General features: G+C 37.8%; 1 protein-coding gene across 1 annotated transcript in view; it reads left to right on the plus strand.

Moving 5' to 3' along the window:
* ARHGAP18 (Rho GTPase activating protein 18) overlaps positions 1-26,902 on the plus strand; it is a 212,631-nt gene that overhangs the window by 159,513 nt on the left and 26,216 nt on the right. The window contains exons 8-12 of the mRNA XM_006885031.1: positions 3,782-3,859; positions 9,298-9,457; positions 11,370-11,452; positions 16,819-17,025; positions 18,533-18,673. Of these exons, the coding sequence (XP_006885093.1) occupies positions 3,782-3,859; positions 9,298-9,457; positions 11,370-11,452; positions 16,819-17,025; positions 18,533-18,673 (669 nt within the window). The remainder of the gene's footprint in view (positions 1-3,781; positions 3,860-9,297; positions 9,458-11,369; positions 11,453-16,818; positions 17,026-18,532; positions 18,674-26,902) is intronic.

Consider the following 26,902-nt stretch of genomic DNA (forward strand, 5'->3'; position numbering starts at 1 on the left):
AAAAAATTATTTGGTGAACATACACAGATAATGTTGATTTTTGATGCAGTCATTAGATTTTTTAAATGGATTTTTTAAATACATGTGTTCAGTTACAGGTTTTTAATTTGACAATTGATCTAGATACAAAAGATAAAATTCTGACATATAAAAAATGTGGGCATTTTGGAATAAGACTCTTAACATCATTCTTTTAAAAACATCCAGTAGAATCCAAAGACCTTAGTTAACATTGATGTGGTTTTCACCATCATTCTTTTAAAATATATACAAACAAAACCAAAACCAAACCCACTGCTGTCAATGACATTCCAAGTCAGAATGACCCACTGCAATAAAACACAACTGTGTCATTTGGTTTCTATTGCTATAGTCTTCCTAGAAACAGACTGCCACGTCTTCTGTTGAGCTGCTAAGAGGCTCAAACTGTGTACCTTTTTGGTTAGCAGACACATATTTAACACTTTGCCACCAGAGTTCATATATGCACTCGGACTCTTCTTTATCGGTGGGAAATTCTGGGTCATTTTTGCTTTTCCTTGGACTTATATTTTTGTTTCTTTTCTTTTCTTCCATAGAACTCCATTCTAACATGCTTTATTATTTTTTAACTGACATTTACCATTCTTTTTATGTCACACACATTTCTAAATGAAATATTACATTTTAAAATATTTCTAACCTATTTCTGTTAATATTTCTTTTAAAATTGTCTATATCATTTTAATGTACATGAGTCAATATATACAAACTTTGAAAAGTAATAGTAAAGTTGGAAATATGCATAAAATTTAATGAGGTAATATGACTTTAAAGTGAATATTGTTTTTAAGTGACTTTATAATGAATATTATTATTCTTAGATTTACATCAACAATGTCTAATTCTACTTTTAATTTTTATTATTATAAGAACCAAAACAATTTACTTCTATAAGGAATAAAGTGAAGTAGATACTTTTAAAAATTTCACACACACACACACACACACACACCTAGAAGTAAAACTGTGATCTTGCATGAGAATATTTTTTAACCTATCAGCTGACAAATCTGTTATGTCTTTAAGTTTTGTTGAATAGAAATAATTAGAAACTACTGACTTACAGAAAGGTTCATTATTACTGATAATATATTTTGGATTTTATTTTTATGATCAGAAGCACATTGTTTAAAGCATTATAAATATCAGAAACATTTGGGAAAACAGAAATATTATTGATTTTTATCTGCGGGAAGAAAAATCTACTTTCTTAACTAATTAGCATGTCTCCTTGCCAAACGAATCAGCCGGATCGGACATAATTTGTATCCAAACTGTTTGAATTAATTTTAAATTCAAGAGAAATGCCATGAAAACTAGTGATCAGACTGTACTTTACAAGGTGAATTAACTGCCTCTTCTCTATCCCGGTGATTAGCAGGTGGGTTTGAACCTCTAACCTTTTGTGAGCTTCCCAGCTGGTTAAGCACAAGAGGTCTCCCTTAACTAAAAGTAGCATGATTAAAATATATGGATCAATAGTTATTTTCTACTTCTATGTATAACCAGTTAAAAAACTAGATAGTATTTATCATATTGCACATTTATATTTTAATAATAGCTAATATTGAGATATGTCTTGATAACTTGGGATACTATTTTCCAAGTGAGAAATATAAGAGGATATAATGGCACTCCTTCAGTCTGTAGATATATATCTTTTTCAGTGCTATATTCAATTTTTGAGATTAATAAAACATACATGGAAAAGCCATAAATTACTTCCATTTCATCATTTAGAAATCATAATCAGTATTTTCTTTATACTTAATGAAAATGAGAAACACAAAATACTGAAAAGTAATTTTTCCGGTCTCTAGGATGTAATTTTATTTTTTAACTGAAGATTGAAACGTAGTAAATATTTTATAAAATGAACTAGGATTAAGTTGCCAGTGCATTGAATACATTTTATATGGTATTATTTGGTATTAAATCCTTTATTGAAAAATGCCTGCTTAATCTAAAATAACTTCTTGTAAAACTTTTTATGAGGTGTTTTATCTAGTGTTAAATTGAAATTTGAAGTCCTGAAAAATATTCCAGTTAAATTTTATAAGAGTTATAGACTGCTTTGATGAGCCAAAGATATTTCTCTTTCTAGCTAGGAATAAAACCGTGGAGTAATTTTGAAAATACTCTTTACTGAAGTCTTACCAGAGTTTCTTAAGATCAGTGTATCATTTGGAAATTATATATAGTCATTGAAAAAAAAAAAATCAACCTTTCAAGTTTCTGTGTGAAACAATATATCTGATGCCTGTGTATCTACACAGGTCAAAAGTCCTCGTTTAAATGCTTCACATTTCGATTAACAGAAAGCAAGATAAAAAGGAGTTTAGCTCTATGGAGCTTATTAAGTCTTAGTCAATCATTAAAGGAGGCTTCCCTGAAAAAATAAAATTAAAAAAAAAAAAGAGAGAAAAACTTTAAATTCCTTTGGTGTTCTTATCCATAAGGTTTGCAGTTGAGACCCACCATTCACTCCTCAGGAGAAAGATGGGCAATCTTTTCCTGTAAAGATCTGTTGCCTAAAAAATCTGCTGGAAGGCTGTTCTGAGTTGAAATAGATTTGATGGCAATGTGTTGGTTTTCTGTGGGGAGTTCTGTGCTCTGTAAAAGAGTTTACACTCTAGGGTATGCCGAGTATTATTGTCAGAGTCAGACTATGTGAAGTGTGTGTGTGTCTTTCATAAAGTGTAAGAAGACTATTGGGAAAGAAGAATGGATGGGCAGAATGGAAGATCTGTGTCATGCTAATGCATGCTTCGTATTTCAGTTAAGAACACAAAGGTTGGTTTCCCTAGCATAGCAGAGCACATCTTGAAGATCTTCGTGTACTGCCAAAGGAATTAATATTCCAATTTAAGACCAAAGCTTGCCAAGAAACTAAGTATTACTTTATCTTCTCAGAGTCCAACAGTTTGTCATTAATTGTTACCATTTGATTTATGGTTTCTAAAACAAACAAACCAAAACCAACAATACCCTATACTTAATATTTTAAGGGAGCTACTCATAAGTAGCTGTGCTGCCATTCCAAAGGCATGCAATTTGAATCCACCAAGGGAGAAAGATGAACAGTCTCTCCACCTGTGAGATTAAAATGCCTCTGAAAACCCACTGAAGGGTCGGCTATGATTTGGTTCTGACTCGAGGACACACAACAACAATACTTGTTATTTTACGCCGATTTTGAAGAGAGCCAAGTAGCAAGGTTCGTAAAGTCCTATGGGGATAAAAAAGGCTTTTTACAAATGTCTTTGCCACTTAAAGCTTAAAGACCTAAACATGAATGTTTTCAAAGAATTTTCTACTTTATATTTTAAATATTTTTTTAACAAACTAAAACCAAGATATAGATAGGCAAACACAGTAACTGAAAAAAGATTATCTTGATTGAAGAATGAATGTTTCTGGGAAAATGGAAGGAATGAATATTCTATATTGCTTTTAAAAAGTGAATGTTTTCTTTGATGTTTGCACTGTCACAGGTGTTGTCGGAAATAGTACATTTCAGTTATAAAGGAGAATAATACCTTTCTTCTAAATTATAACTAAAGTTTGGGAACTTGTAGGTTTAAAGAATAGTGTTGCTGCAATAGCATACAAAACCTCATAAACTTCAATTTGTGTGTCATTGTAATCAGGTTTCATTTATTTATATATGAAACAGATGTTGAATTTGGAATTGTACCTGTTATGAATACCAAAATCAGAGTGTTCTGTTTATACACAGCTGATTTCTCAAATCGAGAAGGGCGGTTTGGAAACTGAAGGTCTCTTACGAATACCTGGAGCTGCCATGAGAATCAAGGTAATCTAACTAATGTAACATGTTATTATTTAATTATACATGCAAAGCTAACTTACTCTCCTCATTTGTCCTCCACTGCTGGAAAAATGGGTGAAAGAACAACTTTAAGATTGGCTAAAAGTCAGTTTATATTTCATTTTTTTTTTTTTACCTCCAGTTCTGTTTGTATACTTCAGTATTTTGAAACTACTACATTACCTACATTAAAACTGTGATACATAAATGTGCAAATAATTGTAATCAGTGTTGTTGTTAGGCGCCATTGAGTCACTTGTGACTTATTGCGATCCTATGTGCAACAGCCCTGAAACCTACTCTGTCCTGTGCCAACTTTATTGTCTCTGATATACCTATCCTGATTACCCCAGTCATTGAATCAATTCATCTCATCAGGGGTCTTCCTCTCTTGTACTGTTCCTCCACCCTCCAAGCATGACTTCCCTCTCCAAAAACTGATCCCGCCTTGCAACATGTCCAAAGTATGTCAGACAGAAGCCTCAGATTTCTTGCCTCCAAGGAGCAGCCTGGCTTCACCCTCTCCAGGATGAACTGTTCTCCTAGCAGTCCATGATATATTCAATATTCTTCTCCAGCACCACAGCTCAAAAGCATCTATTTTCTTTCTATCATGGCTACTCATTGTCTAGTTCTCTGATGCAAAGCAAGTGATTGTGAAGACCATGGCCTGGATCAGGTGCACCTTAGTCTCCGGACTCAGTGTACTGTTAGGAGGAGAAAATAGGAACAAAAGTAAACAAACAAAATTCAAGGGTCATTTCTTTATTCTGGTGAGCAAAGCAACATGGTGATTGAAATGTTTGTTGAGAGTTGGGAAGGGCAGCCCTGGTGGCACAGATGCGTGAGAACACAGCCACTGGCTGAAATGCTGGTGGTTTGAGTCTGTGCAGAAGCACCATGGAAGATCTCAGTCATTGCAAACCTCATGCAGGGAAACTCCACCCTTGAATCCATCTGAATTAACTGGAGGGTAACTAGTTTTGTTTTGATGGTAGATTAAGTCAGTTTGAGTTGTGTCAGTTGATTTGTTGTTGGTAGTGTGTGCTGTTGACTTGGAACCAACCCATAGCTGAACCTCCAGTGGATTTTCAGAGGCAGATATTTGCACAGCAAGAGATGGATTTGAACCACATGCCTTTGGGATTGCAGCACAGTTTCTTACCACTAAACCACCAGAGCTCCCTTCTGTTGACATAAAAGAGAACAAAAGCTCTATCAGGAATTCTTCCAGATAAGCAGACTTAGGAACTTTGATAGACATCCCCAAACAAGTATGTCACAAGACTTTTGAGCTGGTAAAATGAGACACTCTCAGATCCTTGTCTGAGTTAAGCTCCTTTTTGTGTGCCTTTGCCTTTTTTTTCTCACCGGGTTTAGAGCAGCATGGCTTGTGAAAGAGGTGAAGTGAACCCATAAAAATGTGCTGTCCAGAACCTCTCCAGAGTACCAAAGGGCAAGGATGTCAGTTTAAAGACTAAGATTCACCTAATGCAAGCCCTGGCCTTTTCAAATCCATGCTGTGCATCTGAAAGTTAGACAATGGCTGAAGATAACAGAAGTAGAATTGATGCCTTTGAGTTGTGGTGTGGAGAAAGGCACTGACTCTTCGACGGACCCCCAAGAGAACAATCAAGTCTATCTTCGGGAAAAGTACAGGCACATACACTATAGAGGCGAGGATGGGGAAACTTCACCTCAGATACTTTGGGCATGTTGTTAGGAGAGGGCAGGCTTTGGAAAAGACATCATACTTAAAAATGTCGACAGTGGAGGAGCGGAAGACCCTCAACAAGGTAGACTGGCATTGTGGTATATATCAGTAACTCAAGTATATAAGAGATGATAAGGATGACAGAGGATAGAGCAAGATTCAGATCTGTTAGTCACAGGGTCCCTTTAAATTGTAATGGACTTAACAGCACCTCCAACAACAACTATCTCTCCAATTATTTTCCCCTCTTTCTGGATGGTATTTTCTTTCCTCTTCTCCTCTTGTACAGTGTGTCACCCTGGTTTCCTTGCTTTTTCCAACTCCTGTTGTGGGAATCAAATTTCCCATGCATAGAGGATCAAGGTGGAATTACCCTACAGGTGTTCTTAATGCATAATGATGTGCCTCCCAGGAGATTTGCATTTTTAAAGGGACAAGAACATTTGGAAGGGTAGCTCTATGGAAAATGTGTCTAGGAAAGGTCATTAACTGTCTCTGTTATCCAAGCTGCTTCCCTAATTCCACTTCATCTCTAAACTGAGCTAGCACCTATCACTGCACATCCAATGCATTGTCTTGTTGGATGTGAATATCCAAGAGAAACTGGAATAGGAAGCAGAGCTGATAAATAAGTCATCTCATGATATGAATAAATAAGAGTCTGCCCATTTGTTTCAGACTTAAACTAGAACTTGGCACAGCAGCTCTTCGTGTGTGCTCCCTGTCCTTCTCAGTGACTGTGTTCTAATGTCACCAGGATTGGTATTGTTATGCATATGTTGCACAGTTTTGCAACATCTGCTTATTTAGAGAAGTTTCTTCTAGCTAGGGCTTCTATACGTACCTCTTCCAATATGATGATCACAGTTTAATAGTGTTTGGGTAACCTGATAGACCCTGCTTACAAGTTTCAGCTTGCACACTGGGTTGGGTATGTATCTGGGATGAATAAAGATTTTGGGCATGTCTGGAATTTTGAGAACTTGCCTTTGTCTCATTTCATTTACTAATGCCTAAAGGGACATCATCCTTGGGATGATGGAAGGCCAGTGAAGGCTGGGAAGACCCCCGGTGGAAGACTCCCAATGAGATAGGTTGACATGGTGACTTCAGCAGGGCACTGTAGTGTGTCAGAGATGATGACACTGGTACAGGATAGGGCAGGGCTCAAGTCGGCTGTTTTTAGGGATGTTATGATTCCTACTCAACTCAATAGCACAGCAACATGGAACCTTCGCCTCCAGCCACTAGAGGACATTAGGTATGATTCTGGAATACTTTGTGTTAACAAGTACATTTTCCTCAAGGAAAGACTGTATTTTCATTCAAATATCACATGAGTTTTACGTTAGATTTCCAACTGAGCCCTCTTCTTGGAGGTATTTTTATAAGAATACTGTGCTGATTTTAAAAAACACCTTGTTTTGTTTGAACAGCATAGTTTATTTATCAAAAATAATTCATTTGGAGTTAGCAAAAAGAATGCAATTAAAACCCCTCCACACAATAGAATGTACATTTTATTTGTGTGCAAATATGGTACTCTTCAGAAATAGGTCGCATGATTTCATATTTCCAGTATCAGAAAGCTCATTGTTCAGAGTGCTCTAGTCTGGCCCTCCCCAGCAGAGCGTGGCGGCCAGCTCAACAGAGGTAATAAACATATGTTTACTTTTATACAGAACTGTGAGTATAATGTGGATTTTACTTTATCACAGGAAGGCTGTCCAAAGGACAAGTTCAACTAAGTGAGATTTCTAAAAAGCCCAATTAAGTGGATTCAGCTGGCTCCCCCCCTCAACCCAGCCTGTTGTCACACACAAAATTATGCAGCAGCTGGTCTTTTATAAATAATTTAAAGATAATATGTACAATTTTTGGTTATCTTTCCTCTGTTTTCCTGACATCTCTCCTCTGTTTCTTCTATCATTTTCATGTATTCTGTTAATTACAAAGTTATTAGGACACAGGTTTGTGGCTGGGCTTGGGAGAAAAATCTGTAGTGAGCTCATTATTTTGATAAAAAAAAAAGCATTCTTTGAGGAGAACTGTTTTAAATAATATGAGAAATTGATAGAAAATTGGATGAATTTCTAATGGCTAGGATTTGTGCCACAGTGAAAAGCTTACAGAAAATAGTAATTTCCAAGCTAAATTGATTTATTAGTAATAATTTACCTGGCACATTTTTATTGAGCTCTTGGAGTAAATGAACTGGGTATTTCTAATCCTACATCAGTTCAACCCACGTCTACAGCTGGCAACAGAATGGCTATGTCACTAACAGCTGATGCGTTTAAGGCAGGTGTATTGATTTTTTTTTTAAATGCCTCATTTGCTATAGGATTTGGTTTTTCATTTCCAGAGGTGATGAATCAAAGATAGTCATCATCTACTCTGGATTTCTACTCTAGCCTTATGAAATGCATTATGTGGTTTTTCTGGTGTATTGTATTGTGGCTTAGTGGTAAGGAGTTGGGCTGCCAACCCAAAGGAATGTGGTTCAAATCCATCAGCTGCTCCATGAAAGAAAGATGGGCACTCTCCTCCAATGCCATTTATTGCCTCTGAAAACACACTGGAGGATCAGCTATGGGTTGGTTCTGAATGGATGGTACACAACAATATATTGCTGTTGTTGTTATTCAATTTAGGATATGTTGTTGTTGTTAGGTGCCGTTGAGTTGTTGACAACTCATAGTGACCCTATGAATGAAAGACCTGAACACTTGTATAACTTTCATCATTTCTCCACGTTCAGATAGTTTCCGGAGGCAAGCTCTTTCGGAAGTGGATGCCAGTTCTGTTTCTAAGCTTGTTTTAATCAGGGAGCTCCACCAAACACTGTCCACCATGGGTAACCATTATCACATTTGACACATCAGTGTCACAGTGTTTAGCATCACAGCAACCACGAGTTACCTTTGTACAGAAAATGGACAGGCCAGTGATATACCACTTAGAAAAATGTTTAAAAAAAAACAATTAAGATTAGGCCTGAGGGCTGCAGAACAAAATCACCCCCTTTCAGTAGCATAACTTTCTATCCACCAGGTCCACAGAGCTCTCTCTAGGTTGTTGGTGGTGTTGTTAAGTGCCATTAATTTAAGATATAGATTTATTTTTATTTGAAGAATAATTCTAGTGTCTAGGTGATCTCCTCTCCCACTTGAAAAAATAAAAGAGAGATTGAAAGCATTGTCTTTACTAATATTTTAATGAAGCCTTTACAGTCTTAGCTCTATTTAAAATCCAGGAAAAAATTGAAAGGTTTAAGATATTTTGGTCTTTGCAATGAGTTACCATTGGTAAAGCAGAGTGATTGTCCTCTGGCACTTTCAGACGTCTTTTTTATCGAATAAGGTGCTCTGGTGCTTGAGTCCATCTGGTGTTGTGTGGCTTATCCAAAGGTGGCACTTTCTGGCAATTAAAATTCACCTGCAGCTTCGTGGGAGAAAGATGGGCAATCTCCTCTCATGCTGCACTCAGCTTCAGAAAGCCAGTGGAGGGTCAGCTCTGAGTCACTTCCTACTCAATGGCAATGAGTTGGAGGGTTTTTGAGTTTTTAAAAGAATTCAATTCCTTATAAGAAATTGAGTCAAATATTCCCCAGAAAAGAAACACATTGATAGCTTGGGTTTTTGTTTGTTTGTGTTGGGATTGTTTTTTGGGGTTTTTTTTTCTCCTTTTCTTTTCTTTTGCCTTTCAGAATCTTTGCCAAGAACTTGAAGCAAAGTTTTATGAAGGGATTTTCATTTGGGATAGTGTCAAGCAGCACGATGCTGCCAGTCTTCTGAAGCTCTTCATTCGGGAGCTGCCTCAGCCGCTGCTCACGCTGGACTACCTCAGAGCCTTTCAGGCCGTCCAAAGTAAGTGTGGTGGGCGTTGGAGAAGGGCTGGGACCACTGCCACCTGCATGACTTGTTTTAATGACGTGTTTTTATGACAAGGAGAATTGGTTATATTGGGCTAGACATACTGACTCATTGATGTCGATGGTTGCTCCAATGTCGCATGTTGTTTTCCTTTCTCTTTATGAAGTTACATCTCTGACTAAGTAGGTAATAGAATGTTCTCTCTGAATACAGATTAGGGGTATGACAGTTAAGCAGTACAATATATTTCAGCATTAGAGCCTAGAAACATCACATTTCTTTTGTAATAGAATGAGTCACAGAAGATCTTGGATACATTTTTTCTTGCCAAGTGTTAAAAGCAACACTTACTGGAGAAGCTGTGGATTAACAGTTATCAGAGAAACATAAAGGGATGTGGCAGTCTGTCAGCAATTGCTACGAAATTAAATTCTGGAATAGCCGAGCGGAAACCTGGAACCAGGCATTTTGGTGGAAGGTGACGGACTCCTTATGCCTTTGCCATTTTGTGGTCTCAGGCCAGCTCCAGAAGAATGTCCTCTAATAGTCCTTGATTTCTTTTCCATTGAACATAGAGTTATTATGAAGTTTATATACAGGGACATTTATTCCTTTCTCTCTTAATCATGCATCCAAAACCATCATGGTAACCAGGCTCAAGTGACTGTATAATTAATATTCCAAACTAAGACTCCAGGTATGGTGAAAAGGGATAGTGTTTATGACCATAATGTGTTAAGTATCCACAAGAATTGGTACAGACCATTCATAAAATGTGCAGCATTGATTTGGTTCTCATAAGTTATATGGGGTCAGAACATTTTTTGAAGATTTCTGAAGGAGACATGATTGAACATTTTTTTTATCTAAGCTTTTTTATGGTAAAATGATGCCATTTTGCAAACATGCTTTGTATGTGATTAAAGGACCAAATTTGTCCCTTATAATATAAATTCAGGAATGATTTAAAATAACCTTGAGAATCACTTAGTAGGAAGCTCTGGTGGCCTCATCATTAAGGAATGGTGCTACGAACACAAAGGCTGTGACTCTGGGGGTTCTAATCCACCCGCATCTCCATAGGAGAAGGATGGACACTGTGTTCGTGCGATTTACAGCTCCAGGAATCCAGTGCTGATTCAGCTATCAGTTGATTTCGACTTAAGAGCAATGAGTTTAAGAGTGTTTTGGTCATTTACATGGAATAACCCAATTCCATTGCCATGGAGTCGAAACCATCTTGTAGATAGCATTCTAGTGGGTTTTCTGAGGCTGTAAATCACACAGGAGATGTAACGCATCTCTAGCTACTGAAAATGAGGAGTATCGAACCTAATAATACATCTTTTGCTATTTTTTTTTCTTTTGCTATTTTTGATAGATTGATTTCAATTCATGGGTCTAATGTATCTCATGAACATTTATTGAAGAACTACATGTAGTTGTGTTCCAGGCCCTGTTTTACAAATTTCTGTTAGAATTGACAGACTCTTACCGTCTAGTTTTTCATTCATCATTAGAAGAAACAAATGGTTTTGTTAAAGAAGTTACCCTGACACCATCATAGAAGGTTTGGTCTTCTCTGGCTTTTCCTCGTGAAATCGTCATCAGACCAAAGTTAAAAATTCTTTGCAAAGCACACACGTGAGTGTCTGCAAACATAAGGCTGCTCTTCGAGCGATCACAGTTGGAAGTGAGCATCCCGAGAGAAAGGAAGTGCGCTCAGACAGCTGCTTTTACTGATCCCAACACAAACACATGCTCCACCAGGCCTGCCGCTCCACCATCGTGTCTTAGCACTTCACAGTCATGTTTGTGTCAAATAACTTCTTTCTTTAAAAGGTGAAAACAGAAAATAAAGAAAAATGTTCATGAAAGAGTTCTGATATATTTACTCTGCCTACAGATCTTCCAACCAAGAAGCAACAGTTGCAGGCTTTGAATCTCCTTGTCATCCTCCTACCTGATGCTAACAGGGACATGCTAAAGGTCAGCTGGGTTTATTTACACTACACAACCCTTAGATACGAGCTGAGTGCCTCGTCGTTCTTTGTGGGTACAATTTGAGGTGTGTCTTGGAAATTTTAACACAATAGGCTGGGAAGGAAAGGCACATTTTATTAAAGACAATTGCTGAAGGAAATTCTTGGAAATCTTTGTTCCTTTTTATCATATTATGTCTATTATTTATCTTTTAAGGAATTTTCACTGTGCCATTTCTTCTATTGTAACAGAGTATTGAGTTTCAATTACCAATGGGACTATGGTCCTTTTTTTTTTTTTTTTGTTCTTCATTTCTATTTTCCTACATTTTCTGAATTTCACAGTGCAGAGATTCAGCAAGCCTCCAAAAATGAGTTAAAAAGACATTTAAAAATTCCAAGCTTCGTTAGCTATAGCCCCCTAGTTCCTTTAATTAAGATGGTACAGTTCAAGTGATAGCCTTTGAAATAAGTCAGTCTGGTGATTTTGAAGTGTCTATTAGACACATCCAAACAAATTTCTATAATTTCTGGAATATGTAGGTAAAGAGCTACACTTCCAGCTCAAAGGCAGGTGGTTCAAATCCACCAGCTGCTCCACAGGAGAAAGATGTGCAGTCTTTGCCCATGTGATTTAAAGCCTGAGAAAACCCCCTGCAAGGTCAGCTACGAGTTGCTGCTGACTCGACAGCAATGAATTAAGGCCTTTAAGATTATCATATCACTGACTATGACTTAGTCTAATCTTCATAAAATTTGTTAACATTTACTTAAAACATTTTATGAGTGGCTCTCATAATGGCCATTGGATTGCTTCACATTGATTTTTATTTTCCTTAGGGGGAAAAATTTATAGAGCAGTTTTAAAAGGTTTAATCACGTATTTTTATAAAGGAAAAGCGTGACAGATACCCCCACCTCTTGAAATGTGGAGTGTTTGTTCACTCTAGCACTTTTTTGGTTTGCTGTTGCTTTTTTAAATGTGTGTGGGGCGGAGGATGATACCTTTGCCCCCTCATTCCTTGCATATCTGGCTGTTTAAAAATGAAATCTCATGGCCAGAAATGAAAACAAAGTTGTGCTACTTGGAAACGTCTCCCTGTAACTCATTAAAACTCCTTGAACTGTATAACTACATGAGTGATAGTTCTTTAATGCCCATGGAATGCATGCTAATAGACAACCTTTCCCAGTGAAGCAGCTTATAAGGGTGATGGGAATCAAAATATTGTATCTCTTACAGGAAAACTTCCAAAGTGCTTTTTTTTCTTTACTAAGTTAAAAAAAGGAAATCTTTTGCTTCACTGATTATCAATATAAATAACCGACTAGGTAGCATTAGGTTTAATTTTTATTTCTTTTTTCTGGACACCAAGGCCAGATCCAAGAAATGATTACTCCCACACATTGTGTGGAGTCCTGATGGTGAAGTCGGTAGAGACTGGCACCATTGAGCCAAAGGCTATTTCTCTCTTGGTTTGAATCCACGAGCATCTTCTTAGGAGAATGATGGGAGATCACCTTCCATATAGTTTACAAGTTTGGAAACCCAGCTGAGGGTCAGCTATGAGTTGGTCCTGGGCAATGAATTATGAGAGAGGCCAACTGAAGAAAGGGTTCCACCCATACATTGTATGTCCAGGGCTATTGCATATGGATGTGTAGGTTATATCCTTAAGAGGGACACCCCCCCCCCCCCCCGAACAAAGTCTATCTACTACCTGCCAGCCGTGCCTTTGGTACAGGGAGTCACATACTCAGGAAGAGTTTTCTAACTAACATAAAGATGCCTGTCTGGGTAAATGAACATATATAAGGTTAGAAATGGAAAAAAAAATGACAGTCCGTGTTTTCTGTGGATGAGGCACTGCAGAAAGCATATTAGAGAGGTCATCTCACGTAACCCTTATTCTGTCCCAAGGCCATCTATTAGATGTCATAATTACCCTCATTTTAAAATTTAAAAACAAAAAAATTTACTGGTAACGGTTGCCATCAAATCTATTCTGATTCATGTGACCTGATGTGTCAGAACAGAACTGTGCCTGAAGTTTTGGAAGTCGATTTCCAGGCCCTTCTTTCTGGGTGCCTCTAGGTGGATACAGGGCTCTCTGGTGACCTAGTGGAAAGAAGCTGTGATGCAGTCCCAAAGACACCCAGGTCCAGAGACACTCAGGTCCAATCCACTGGCTGCTCTGTCGGAGAAGGATGGGCAGTCTCCTCCTATGTAATTTACTACTGCTGAAAACCTGCTGGAGGGTGAACTATGAGTGGTTTCCAACTTGATGGCACACAACAGCAACAACCACTGGGGTGGATACAAGCTGTCAGTCTTTCAGTTAACACCCTGTTATTATAGGATATTATGTTATATTAATTATACTATAGTAATAATATTAGTGTATATAATATATAATAATAGATATTATATATTATTATATCTAGATATTTTATAGACAATATATTATTGTATATTGTATTGTATTATATTGTATTAACCCTTTGTATCCAAAGGACTCTTTAAAATATCCTCAGGGGAATGAAAAGAGCTGTTGGGAAAACCTGCTCTATAGGCATTTCCTTCAAAGTCTCATATATTTGAAGATGTCTCTGTATTTTTAAAAAAAAAACTTATTTTAGAGTAGTTTTAGTATTTGGATATAAGATTGATAGGAGCAAAATATAATCATTTATGGAGTAATGTTATTTATTTTTTTCAAAAGTTGGTGGATGAAAACAAATCCCTTAAGCTTAATAATACAATCACTGAAATGAATATACCCAACCTGCAAGCGAATAAGCCATTTAACTTCATTTCTACAAAAGAGGAAGCACATTCCATTGCAGAGTGATTTTAGGAATCCAAGCATGAAGTTCTTTAATTTTCTAAGGACTAGGATCCTTAGTCCTTAGAGAAGGACATCATTCATTAGTGACTGGGGCAATGGAGGTAGGTGTGTTGGTGTCAGTGAGACTGGCTCAGGGTAAGGCAGGCTTCAAGCTATTGTACATAGGGTTGCTATGAGTCACAGGTGATTTGATGGCACAAAATAACAACAACAACTACAGGATCTTTATTCCATTTTCATTTAGAGAAATGAGATCATGACTTGTGTGAATATTTCTGCCCCTCTACAGACCCCAGATCCCGAAGCGTGAAGTTCCAGGTGTCTTTGGATAAATACTTAACTAGAACTCTTAGACCTTTGATTCATTGTCTATTTAGATCCATAATCAAGTCTAACTTTGACTTGGAGAATCTTTAACTCTTCTTAACAAAGGTGTTAATATGATTATTGGCATTTGTTTACCCTTTTAGTAGTTTTACAAAGTTCTTTATGTGCATTCTCACTTTCTCTTCAAGGTTAAGAAATCATGATTCCCTTTTCACAAATGAGAAAAATCTAAAGATGAGAGAAAAATTTTGCAAGTGTGCTAGGATGCAGATCTCTTTCAGAGACTGTAGCCCACTATAATCCACCACGTAAAAGAAATAATTTCCAAAAATGGCCAGTTCTTAAAATTCAGATGGAGGGAATATGCTACAGTTTTTGCAGCAAGGGCTAAGTCGCCGCCTTAGTATTTATTTCCTATCTATATAGATGTACATACATGCCTACTATAATTCTGATGGTAATATTTTGAAAACTGTATTGCATATGCACACTATAATTAAAATGGTTTATTACCCGATCTCTGTAATTTATGCCCATAAGGAAAGAGATGCAGTGGTCCCTGAATAATTATTCTGCTCTCTGTGGAACAAAATTAAATATTTTTTCCAAACCTCACCAATTAATCTTTAGTCCTCTTTGGAGAATGTATTGTTTATATAACCTTATATTTCGGATTACAATTTAACTTTATAAGCACTGTACCAGAAATTAGATACATAAATCTCTTTGTTAGATATTAAGGCTATGCTTTTAGTTTGTTTCAAGTTTTATGTATATTTTGTATTGGATATAGCAGCTAAACTTTGTCAACATCAATCAGTAAGAAGGATTTTTTCCCCCCTGATATCTTATGAGTTATATGCACTTTCCTCCCTGCCCCTTTCAATATGGGTCTTTTTAATTTTGTTATAGTTTGTTTTGTATTTTAAAGGTAAGCTTTTTGGGCAAAATATAAAAACAAAACAAACCTCCAACAAAATATGACTCTTCTTGGTCAAGAGCTAAGAAACAAAAGCCTGATATATTTCCAGTGAAGTTCCTCTTTCATCATTTCCTAACTGTGTGCCCTTCTGGTAAGCAGCTTAAAGTCTCTAAGTAAATGTTTTCTCATCTGTGAAATGGGGAAGATGATGACATCTAATGGATCGCTCTGGGAGAGGGTAAGGATTAAGTGAGATGACCTCTGTAATGTGTTTCCTGCAGGGCCTCACCCATAGACAGCAAGGAAAGCCTGTGCTGTTGTAAATATTGCTAGGCTCAAATTAATTTAATTAAGTAGACAAAGGCTGAACTTGCAGCCTGGAATAGGGTAATCTCAGCTGCCTGTGGCATTTGTGGGCGGTAGGCTCAGAGGACACAGGAGCACTCACAATGGAGAGGGGACTGGCCAGCATTGAGCTCAGCACAATATGACTTCTTCTATTGAGAATTTCCTTCTTACTTGTGCCTTCATTTTTAGATAAGCTCATCTAGATTTCTACTCATCCTACTTCCCATCCCCCATCGCAATCACTATTGTTTGCAAGTTTCACGTTAGCAAGATAAGGGTCCCAGTGCCATAGTGTGTTATGTGTGGGGTTGCCAACCAGAAGAGAAGGGTTCAAATCCACCATCCCTTCCAAGAAAAAAAGCTGGGAAGTCTCCACATGTAAAGATGTACCACCTTGGCAACCCCATGCAGGAAAGCTATGAATCACAATCAACTCTATGGCAATCAGCTTAGTTTACTTTGATCACCCAACTCTTAGTTGCCTTAAATCAAATGGAACTGAGGTTGAATGAGCCTTTTAAAGAAAAATCAATCTCTTTTCCCCTCCATCTCTGCCTAGGGATAAAACTGTAACTCTTCCTGGAATTTGTGTGATATTTTTAAATGCTTTTTCAGTGCTCTATGGCTCCTGTTGGCTAGAGGGCTGGCTGGTGCTTCTCCTTCCCTCTCTGTCAACTAGTTTATATTCATGCCCACTCTACCTCATTTGCCAATGTTGCAGTCTTTAATAGAAGGAAAAAGAAATGCCATCTCAGGATGTGTCAACCTAATGGAGCAACTTTGATGATGAGGCCTGTTGGAAGCAGCTTAGCTGACTATGATTATGCGCAGCTTATTTTTAAAAAACAAGAGTCCTGTATGCTACAGTGCTTTCAATCGTCTATTTTCACATTTAACACAAGTCTCAAAGAGTCGTTTCTGTTTCAGGCCTTGCTCGAATTTCTCCAAAGAGTAATAGACAATAAAGAGCAAAACCGAATGACAGTCATGAATGTAGCAATGGTCATGGCGCCCAATCTCTTTATGAGCCACCCTTTGAGTGTGAAGTCCAATGAGCAGCGAGAGTTTGTAATGGCTGCTGGGACAGCTAGTGTCATGCACTTGATGATTAAGTATCAAAATCTTCTGTGGACGGTAAGTATCACATTTTAGAATCTATTAATGACCCTGTAATTTTATATCATAGTTCTTTAGAGCAATTTTAAACTCAGTTTTATAAAGCTGGTATAAAGACACGTCCCTCTACCCCCTAATGCTGTGTAAGTCAAACTACACTTCTGCTACCTTCTTTATAAAATGATGTTTAAAATTTGTGTGTGCTGAAAATATTAAAGGTGCTATTTTTTTCCCTCATACACAAGGAGGCCCTTGTGAATGGCTATTTTAAAATCCCAAGATTACATTAATCGAATAAGCCTTGTAAAACTTGCTTAGTACTTATTTACTTGTCCCCAGTATCCTTATGCTTAATATTTTAATCTTCAATCGTTTCAAAACCTCATCTTGAAATCAGCTCATTCACAGTTCTTTTTAAAGGGATATGTGCATTTTACATCCTAATTCTAGGAATATCTTAAAAGGGTGCTCGGTTTTAACCTTATTATGAGCTTGCATTTTTACAGATCATCGGGGCCTGATTCTCAACAGCACAGAAACAAGCAGAATGTGAGCCACATTGATTAAGGCTCATTATCTAATTTAATTTATAACTTTGAGAGACACATTTACAGAAAATGCACCAAAGACATTCCAATTGAAATATTCTACTTAATATCTTAGTATCTTGTTGAGGAACACCTCCAGTGTAAGTTTTTGAAAAGACGAATATAATCTACAGTTTGAAGTCTTTCATTTACTAATCTTTTTTCTATAAGAAGCAATCAGCAAGATTGAAATTACTATTTTTTTTAAAGTTAATGGCCATTTATTCAATCTTAATTTTTAAAATGCCAACATAATTTCCAGGGTGGAGCTCCTAAAAGGAGTTTTACAATGCTTATTTCTGTTTTTGGCTAGTGTCATTTCTAAGAATTGTTTTTCCTGGCTTACTGCTAGGTACTTGTCAACTCTTGTACATTGGTGACTTTTTCTTCCTGTTTGACAAGAGAGGGCAGCAGCCATGGTGAGAGGTCCTGCTGGCTGACAGGTGGCACCGCTCTGGTCCTTTGAATGCACCTGTGGCTCAGTGGGCGAAGGAGGACAAACTCCTTCCATGCTGTTTTCAGCCTCTGAAAAGTGACTGGAGGGACAGCTATGAGTCAGTTCCAACTCAGCAGTAGTGATGTGAATATTTAAGCTGTTGTGAGGGACTTGAGATAGATAATATATAATAGTGGACTCTACTGCTTGCTGTTCCCTGCCAGCAGGAACTTCCATGGCTGACAAGGATTGTTCTATGCCCTTAAATGTCAAAAGACCTTGTAGAACCTTACATAATGGATCATAAATTCTATCATGCACACCTCCGATAGCCATGTTCATATGATGCACTCACTTTTCTCCACTTAATGGAGAGTAAATATAAAATGGCATAGTCTTTAAAAAATAGAATCTTTACTCCGCTCAAAAATTTGAGAAATAAAGAGAATTTGTAATTTATAACGGGCCTTGTCTTTCACAAACTTAATTTCTTTTTTTTTAGATTCCCAAATTTATTGTGAACCAAGTAAGGAAGCAAAACACTGAACATCAAAGGAAAGACAGAAAAGCCATGAAGAAGTTGCTGAAGAAAATGGCTTATGACAGAGAAAAATATGAAAAACAAGACAAGAATCCAAATGATGTAAGGAAAACTTGATGCATATTTATATAGACTTGCATTTTCTTGATGTACCCTCTTCTAAGAAGAATTTTGAGTGTTCTGTGTATGCCTTTACACACACATCCTAGGCCCTGCTATTCCTCACTAGATAATGTAAATATTATTTATAATAATTAGACTCTTATAACTGTTCACGGTCATAATGACAGCTGAGTGTCAAGTAGTGGTGACTCAGAGTGCCATTGTTCTTGAGAAACAAAGAAAGATAAAAAGGGAAGAATGACTGAAAACAAATATAGATGTGCAAAGGGCTTCCGCAGAGATTCCAGTTGGCACTAAATGTGTGAATGTATAGTGTGGGTGACTCCTGCCATAGGGCACGATGGATCTCCGCCCACCTCCAGTTTCCTTATCTGTATAATGGCCGTGTATGCAGAATCAAACTCAGCTAGAAAAAAGAAAAAAAAAAGATATTTTATATTCTTCATAATCCCTGGACTTCCATAAATAATTAGAAGTTTTTCATTTTGTTCAGAAACATAATTTGAAAATAATCCTCTAGCTAAAAATGTATTTTCAGTCAAGAAGTGCCTAAATAATAGTATTTATAAACTGTTCCAATAGTGTACTGAAAAAAGGGTGAAATGTCCGTGAAACACACATCTCTATTTATGGAGTGGATTTTTACAAAATCTGTAACTTAGATCGCGAAATGAAAGCGTCTCTATTGTTCTGTTTGCAGAGAATATATCAGCACCAAGCTCATTTTTGAGGTTGATCAGTTAAGTGCTGACATCGTGTGGAATATTGTGGAAATGCACTGTATGCACAAAATGCCTTTGCGTTTTCACTCTGGCCCACTTAAATCACTTAAACCAAACCCACTTGCCATGGATTCCATCCAGTCTGACCAAGGGTGGTTTTTTACCGCTTTCTGAGACTGGCAGTCCTTATGGGAGAAGAATGACCATCTTTTTTTCACAGAGCAATCTTCAGATTTGAACTGTTGACTGATACATGATGCATTGCATTATCAGGCTACTTGCTGGCCAGCTTTGGGATCCACAAATTATTGAAAAAAAAAAATTTTTTCCTAAAGTGCAATAAAAATATGCTTGGGGGGGAATCCCATTTTTTGAGCTTGTAATTTTGAGATAAATGTTTAAATCTCTTAACATGTATACTATATACTTATGGAAATTAGTGATGCTTTTTTTTTAAAATAAAATGTTTGATAGAATCATTAGTTTAAGAAGAATTTTTTACATATAACTTAACTTTAGAATACTCTATTGCTTCTAAAGCCACTATAAATATATTAATAATGTCTCATTTTATAAACCATGCTTACTCAGATTACGTGACTTGCTATCTTTGTCTTTTTATAATGTGGTTGTAATGTGATAGCTAGGAGCTCTAGTGGCATTGGGCTTCTAACAAAAAGACTGGTGGTTCGAATCCATGGGAGAAAGACAAGACATTCTTCTGCCTTTAAGAGTTATACTCTCAGAAGCCTGGCAGAAGGTCAAGTGGGATTAACTTGATGCCCTTATTGGAATCAACTTGATGGCCTTGGGGTTGGTTTTGTTGTTGTTGTTGTTGACTTTTGGGTTTTGTCTTTATATCTCTTTTTTAGTGATGGTATTATGATAATCTTAGTCAGTGTCCACGTAAAGAAACAAAATTTGTAGTATATATTTTCAATAATAAATCCATAGATGAAAAATTTTGAAGCTTATCTTTTTGGAAATGGACTATGAAATAATTTCATCATTAGAGAAGAACATTGACTTAGCTCTCTGCATTTTACACTTTGGGAAACTTAGACATACGTTAGTTTGAGTGTTGTCTCTCTTCTACCTCAATGCTGCTTGTCATATTTAAAGTTTAAGAGTTGTATCTCAATCTCAGTTTTATTATTTAGTAGGTGACATTTAGTGTCTCCGAGTTTCATTTGTCCTTTGGTGACATTCAGCTATACATTTGACACGGTGCTCCTAAATACCTTCTTGGTCTCTAGCACACATTTCACCCTGGCTGAGGAAGGCAGATGAAGGCTGAGAAATGATGGAGAAGAGCTGGGGGACATGCTGTGTTGAGAGTCTGATCAGAGAACAGAAGACGCAGTGGTGATCACTGTGGGTAGGCACCAGAGGGTGTACTGTTACAGCGACTCATGTCAAACAAACAAACAAAAACACCCCCCCCCCCAAAATACAAACCCACAATGAAATAGATAGTACGCTCCAGACATTCAAGACTGGACCAATTAGCCAGCAAAGGAAGCTCTGTGGCAGAGTGGCCGTCTTCTGCAGGTGATCAAGGCCACAGTGCGAGTCTGAGTGACCTGTCATTTCAGTTTCCAATGTTTGACCAATAGACAGAAGTTTAAAATGAAAAGATTGTGTTTAAAAGTCTAGATTTCCATCTTCACTTGGTAATTAGGTTATCTTGGGGCAGGAGAGGTTAGAGGTATTATTCGTTTCCTGCAGGGTAATAATTGGCAGGATCTGACAGAGTGGCAGCTGTTTCTTTTGGAGATGTGGACTTTTCTATGTGTCCTCAACCTACTTTTGGTTTATGTTTCCTGTTTCCCCAAATATTGCTAATGTGCAACCCCCTCTGTGAAGGCGTGTGTCTGCCTAAATTTATTTCTTCAGCAACTGTGTCTCAGGCACTTCTCTAGAACTTTGAAATTTTTTATGGAACCAAACACAAAGATCACACTGTCTTTTGAAGTTTAAGTGCCATAAATGAAAGAGAATAGAATAATTACATCATGTAGTAAAGTGTTGTCATTTCTAGAAATAATAAAAACAGTAGAGCAGGTGTAAAGGGAAATTGGAAGGAGGAACCTCTTGCAATATGACATTGGGTGGTCCAGTGAGGCAGTCAGGGAGCTGAATCGTGTATCTGAAGAAGTACATTCTAGCGGAGGGAAGAGTCTATGCAAAAGCCTGAAAGCATGAATTTCCTTGGGGTATTTGAAAGTCTGCAGAGAATGAGTGTTGTTGGAGTTGAGGACTCAACTGCAGATGGTCATATGAAGTAAATTCAGGTCTCTGAAGGCCGGGCTCCTGCGTTGTTTTATCCAGTTTCTTTGGGAATTTGGATATATGCTGGGCACTATGGGGTCATCATAAAATAACTGAGCGAAGGTATAACAGGCTGTACTATGTATGAAGACCATCCCTCAGAATATAGTGTTGAACACACGGTAGGGGGACTGCGGGAAAATGAGGACACCAGTTTTAATAATCTGGGTAAGGGATGATAATAACTTCAAGTAGGATGTTAGGAGGTAAAGGAAGCTGAATGTGTACCTTATTTGAAGTTCAAAAAAAGTCAAAGTCATTGCTGCCAAGTCAGAACCAACTCATAGCTGACCCTCCAGTGGGTTTTCAGAGGCTGGAGAATTGCTTCTCTCTCTCAGAGTGACTGGTGGGTTCAAAGCGGCCACCTTTGGGTTGGCAGCACAAAATTTCTTGATGAAAGTGGTGTGAATTGTAATAAGAAAGAGAGAAATCAAGGATGATTCAAAGGTTTTTGGCTTGAGAAATTGGAAGTTTGCCATTGATAAGCAGATAGAGATGATGACATTTTAATATGAAGCCTGTTCTATGTAAGATATCTAGTAGATGGCAAAGTGGAAATGTTTAAATGTGTTTTGGGGGAAAATTGGTTCATCCTAAGTGACTAGTTCATAGAGGGACAGGGCAGAGGGAAAGCAAGAAGAGGAGCTCAGGAGGGAGCAAGCTTCCATGCTACAGATGATCTGGGACTGCTTTCAGGGTGAAGTCTGCATTTTACAACAGGCTGTGTAATAGAAAGACTGGAGAAGTCTAAAATAGAAGGTTATGTATAAGACTTCAATTTATTCCTTTGCTAATAGCAGGGATCTCTGATGGCTTAGTGGTAAGGAATTGCACTGCCAATCAAAAATAAGTGGTTCAAATCCACCAGTTGCTCCACAGGAGAAAGATGGACAATCTCCACCTGAGCAATTTGTTGCTGTTGTTGTTGTTATTGATTGCCTTCAAGTCGAGCACAACTCATAGCAACAAAAGGCTCGAAGCTTTTCTATAACTATTGACACTTATCAAAGTTCATAGAGTTTCTGGAGGCAGTCGGTTCCGATGCTATAGTACTCTACAACAATAACATCTTTGCTGGTAGGAGTGTAAATTCTTATTGCCCCTCCAGAAAGCAATTGGCACGTAGCAGTGGCTTCACATCCTGCTGTGCATTGGATTCAGAGCTCCGGCGGTATAGTCTGTAGGGAGTTAAGACACCCTCTGAAGGTTCACAATCCCCAAGCAGCTCCACAGAAAAAGGTGGGCAAGCTCCTCTCCTGTGATTTACGACTTAGAAATCTAACAGAGTGTCAGCCAAGAGTCAAGTCTGACTCTACATCAACGATTGGGTGGTTTAGGTATTGTGTTTGTTGTTGGGTTTTTGGGTGTTTTTTTAATAACTCATGGACTCAGAAATTCCTTCAAATATTTTTGTTTAAATCTGTTGACATTTTGTCTCTACTGACAAAAATTAGAAATCTATAGGATCAGATGCAGTTAATGAAGTATGTTATGGTGTACTATAGATAATGAAATAGCATAAAATGTGTAAGTATATATATTTAGATTAAAATATGTGTATGTTTATGATAAAAGATACTAATCAGTGAATAGTATGATTCTGGCTAACTGTGCAACACACTCTGCCACTGAGTTGTTAGGAGCCGTGGAATTAACTGTGAACCTTGCCCTGTACTATGTCGTCCTCGCCATCTCTGATACTCTTGAGCCTGGTTTTATAGTCCCTGTGTCAGTCTTTTTTCACTGAGGGTCTTCCCCTTTTTTGCTGACCCTCCACCTGATACGTTTTTCTAAGGACTGGGCCTTCCTAACAGCATGCCCAAAGTATGTGAGATTCAGTTTCACCATCCTTGTCTCCAAGAAGGAGCCTGGCTACACTTCTCCAAGACATACTTGTTTGTTCTTTTGGCAGTCCGGGGGATATTCAGTACTCTTCTTCAACACTACAGCTCAAAGATACCTGTTCTTCTATCTTCCTTATTCACTGATGAACTTTCATTTGCATAGCAAGTAATTGAAAAGACATAAGAAAGTAAATGGAAAAACCTATTGAAAAGGCACTAAGCCCCTAAAGCTCCTAGATCCATGAGTATTAGTGTTGTTGTTGTTGTTGTGTATCCTGGAGTAGGAACTGACCCATAGCTGATCATCCAGCACGTTTTCAGAGGCAGTTAATTGCACAGGAGGAGATGCCCATCCTTCTCCTGGGGAGCGAGGAGCAGCTAGTGGTTTTGAATTGCGTGCCTTGGGGATTGCAGTGCAGCTTCTTGCCACTAGGCCACCAGAGCTACCTTGAGGATTAATAACCATCTTTCTTTCTTTTAAATAGACATCGTGTGTGTGTGTGTGTGTGTGTGTGTGTGTGTGCGTGCGCGCGCGCGCGTGCACGCACGCGCACTTCCAGTGGTCAGTGAAGCTCTGGTAGTTTAGTCCATAATAGGCTGGACTTTTAACCCAAAGACTGCAAGTCTCCACAGATTTTTTTACAGCCTCAGAAACCCAATATAAAAAGATCTCTATGAATCTGGACTAAAACGTAATATTTCTGAGTTTGAGTGCTAGTAGTCAGGCATGATACTAAATATTACAAGTGTTAACTTTTTGAATAATCATAGTTGGAATGTATTATGGTCTCAGGTTTTAGAGTTTAGAAAAATGGGTGTCAAGTGATCTTAAATGACTTTTGGTTATTTAGGTAAGAAATGGGGGAAGTTGGAATTTGAAGCTAAATTTCAAAAGTAAACCAGACAGTTCCAGTTGCTGACAAGCCCCTGTGCGTCAGAGAGAACACGGCTCCGGGCAGCTCTCAGGGGCTGATTTGTTTGAAGTTGCTCAGCTAGTCTTTCTTCCAAGTTGCCTCTTGGTGGTCACAAACCTCTATCAGCCAAATGCACTCATTGTTTATACCATCACCATTATCCATCATATTCTCTTTCTCTACAGATTATTGTTGTTGTTGTTGTTAAGTGCTGTTGAGTCGTAGGCGACTCATAGCGACCCTATGAATGAAAGTCCTCAACACTTACATGACTTTCATCCTTTCTCCAGGTTGATAGTGTTTCCAGAAATGGATGCAACTCCTGCTTCCAAGCTTGTTTTAATCAGGGAGCTCCACCAAACACTGTCCGCCATGGGTAACCGTTATCACATTTGATTCATCAGTGTAACAGTCTTCAGTTTCACAGTGGCCACAAGTTACCTCTGTACAGCAAGTGGACACACCAGGGCTATACGACCTAGAAGAATGTTTGAACAAAAACAATGAAAAACAGGCCTGAGGGCTGCACATTGGAAGTCACCCATCTTTGGCTTAGTAGCAACACTTTCTGTCCACTAGGCCAACTGATCACTCTCTGTGTTGACACGGAAGTAAATAGACAAAAATACCAGGCTTAGAGATTCTGCTAATTCTGACACCTTGTAATCCTAGAGGTCTGAGTAGAAATCCTCCATAAAGTTTCTGTATCTGTAGATTTTTGAGTTAGCAGTAAAACTCCCTATGGATTATGTCACCATCAGTTTAATATATAGCTTTAAAAAAGGAGACTTAAAAGAAAGAAGACTAAGTAGTAAGACTGGAAAAGGGATTGTGATTATGAGATAATAACACCAACCCCACTGCCATCAAGGGCATTCTAACTAGTAGTGACCCAACTCCAAGATTTCATGGCTGTAAATCCTTATGGAACAGACTGTCAATTTTTCTTTCGTGAGCAGCTGGTGTATTTGAACCACTGAACTTTTGGTTAACAATTTGACACGTTATACATTCTGCCACCAGAGACTGATTAGATGTAGGTAGTAAGGAAATAGCAAGAATTATGTATAACTCAGAATGTTGCATTGGCTGCTCTATCCTGAAGATAAAATATGAAGAAAAGAAGAAAAGCTTGAAAGAGGGGTCAGTTTTTGATACTTTGGTTTCACCAAAGGTTTGTGAGAAAGTTGGATATGTGGTCTTCCTCTCAGGGAGTGTCCAGGGACTGGGAGTGGACATATGGAATCAGCACAGAAACTTTAGTTGAAGCTACAGAGAATTTCATATTTCACAAGATAAGTTTATGGAGTAAGAAAATAAAAAGCAAAGACAGATCTGTGGGGGCCACTAATATTTAAGTAATGGGCAATGGTACAAGTAAAGACTACCTGGTAAAAGAGGCCAAGAAGTTATTGTAGTTAAAATATTAGTAGCCACAAAGTATGGAGCTCTGGTTACCTAGTGCTAAAAAGTTGTTGTGGTGATACCTCAGAAGCATTTGGTCCTGATCCATTAGCCACTCTGTGAAAGGAAGATGAACAATCTCCTTCTGTGTGAGTTACAGTCTCTGAAAACCTGCTGGAGGGTCAGCTATGAGTTTATTCCTATGGCACATAACAGCAAAGAATGTAGTATGTTGATAACCCAGGAAGAGAAAAGTCCTCTAGGAAAAAGAACTTGTTTAGTAATATCAAATGCTGAAGAAAAATTGAGAAAGAGTACCATCGGATAACGGTAAACTGAATTTTATACGTGATCGTCTCCAAAGCACATGGGCAGAACAAACCACATTTCTGAGGATTGACTAGTGAAAGACAGAGATTGTAGATAATGAAAATTCATTAAGACCGTATTTCCCCAAAGTGTTTTGTAGGCTATTAATGCTAACTGTATAATCGGGCATTCAGATTATTAAGACATGCATGACTAAGTAAATTAATAGTTTGAACTAGGTTGTAAGGGACACACTTAATCTACCTAATAAGACAAATGTTTTTAATGACTACAGCACATTAATTGTTTGCTACAAATGTGGAGGTACTTAAATACTAATGAGACTTATCTGTTAATTACTACAGGAAGAGACACTTGGTTTAAAAAAAATATCAGGGCTTCAGACTGGTTCATTCTGGTTTGGCTCCCTGCTGAGAATTTTCATTTACACCTCAGCTATACTGAATCTGGATCTGCATTTTAACAAGATAGATCCATAGGTGAATCTTACAGATCTTGTGACATTGTAGGCTCTGGCTGGTTTTGAAGCCCTGGTGAAAAAAAGAAATTCATAGACAATTAAAAAGAACTCTTTTCCAATAGCTTGTGTCTGTAATCTCTATCTCTGGTCCTTCCTTTCTCTTGTCTCTTCTATCTCTCTCCTCTCTTCTCTCTCTCTCTCTC

This window comes from Elephantulus edwardii, unplaced genomic scaffold, assembly GCF_000299155.1.
Source record: "Elephantulus edwardii isolate Elephantulus edwardi_28Jun2011 unplaced genomic scaffold, EleEdw1.0 scaffold00039, whole genome shotgun sequence".
NCBI classification, from domain to species: Eukaryota; Metazoa; Chordata; class Mammalia; order Macroscelidea; family Macroscelididae; genus Elephantulus; species Elephantulus edwardii.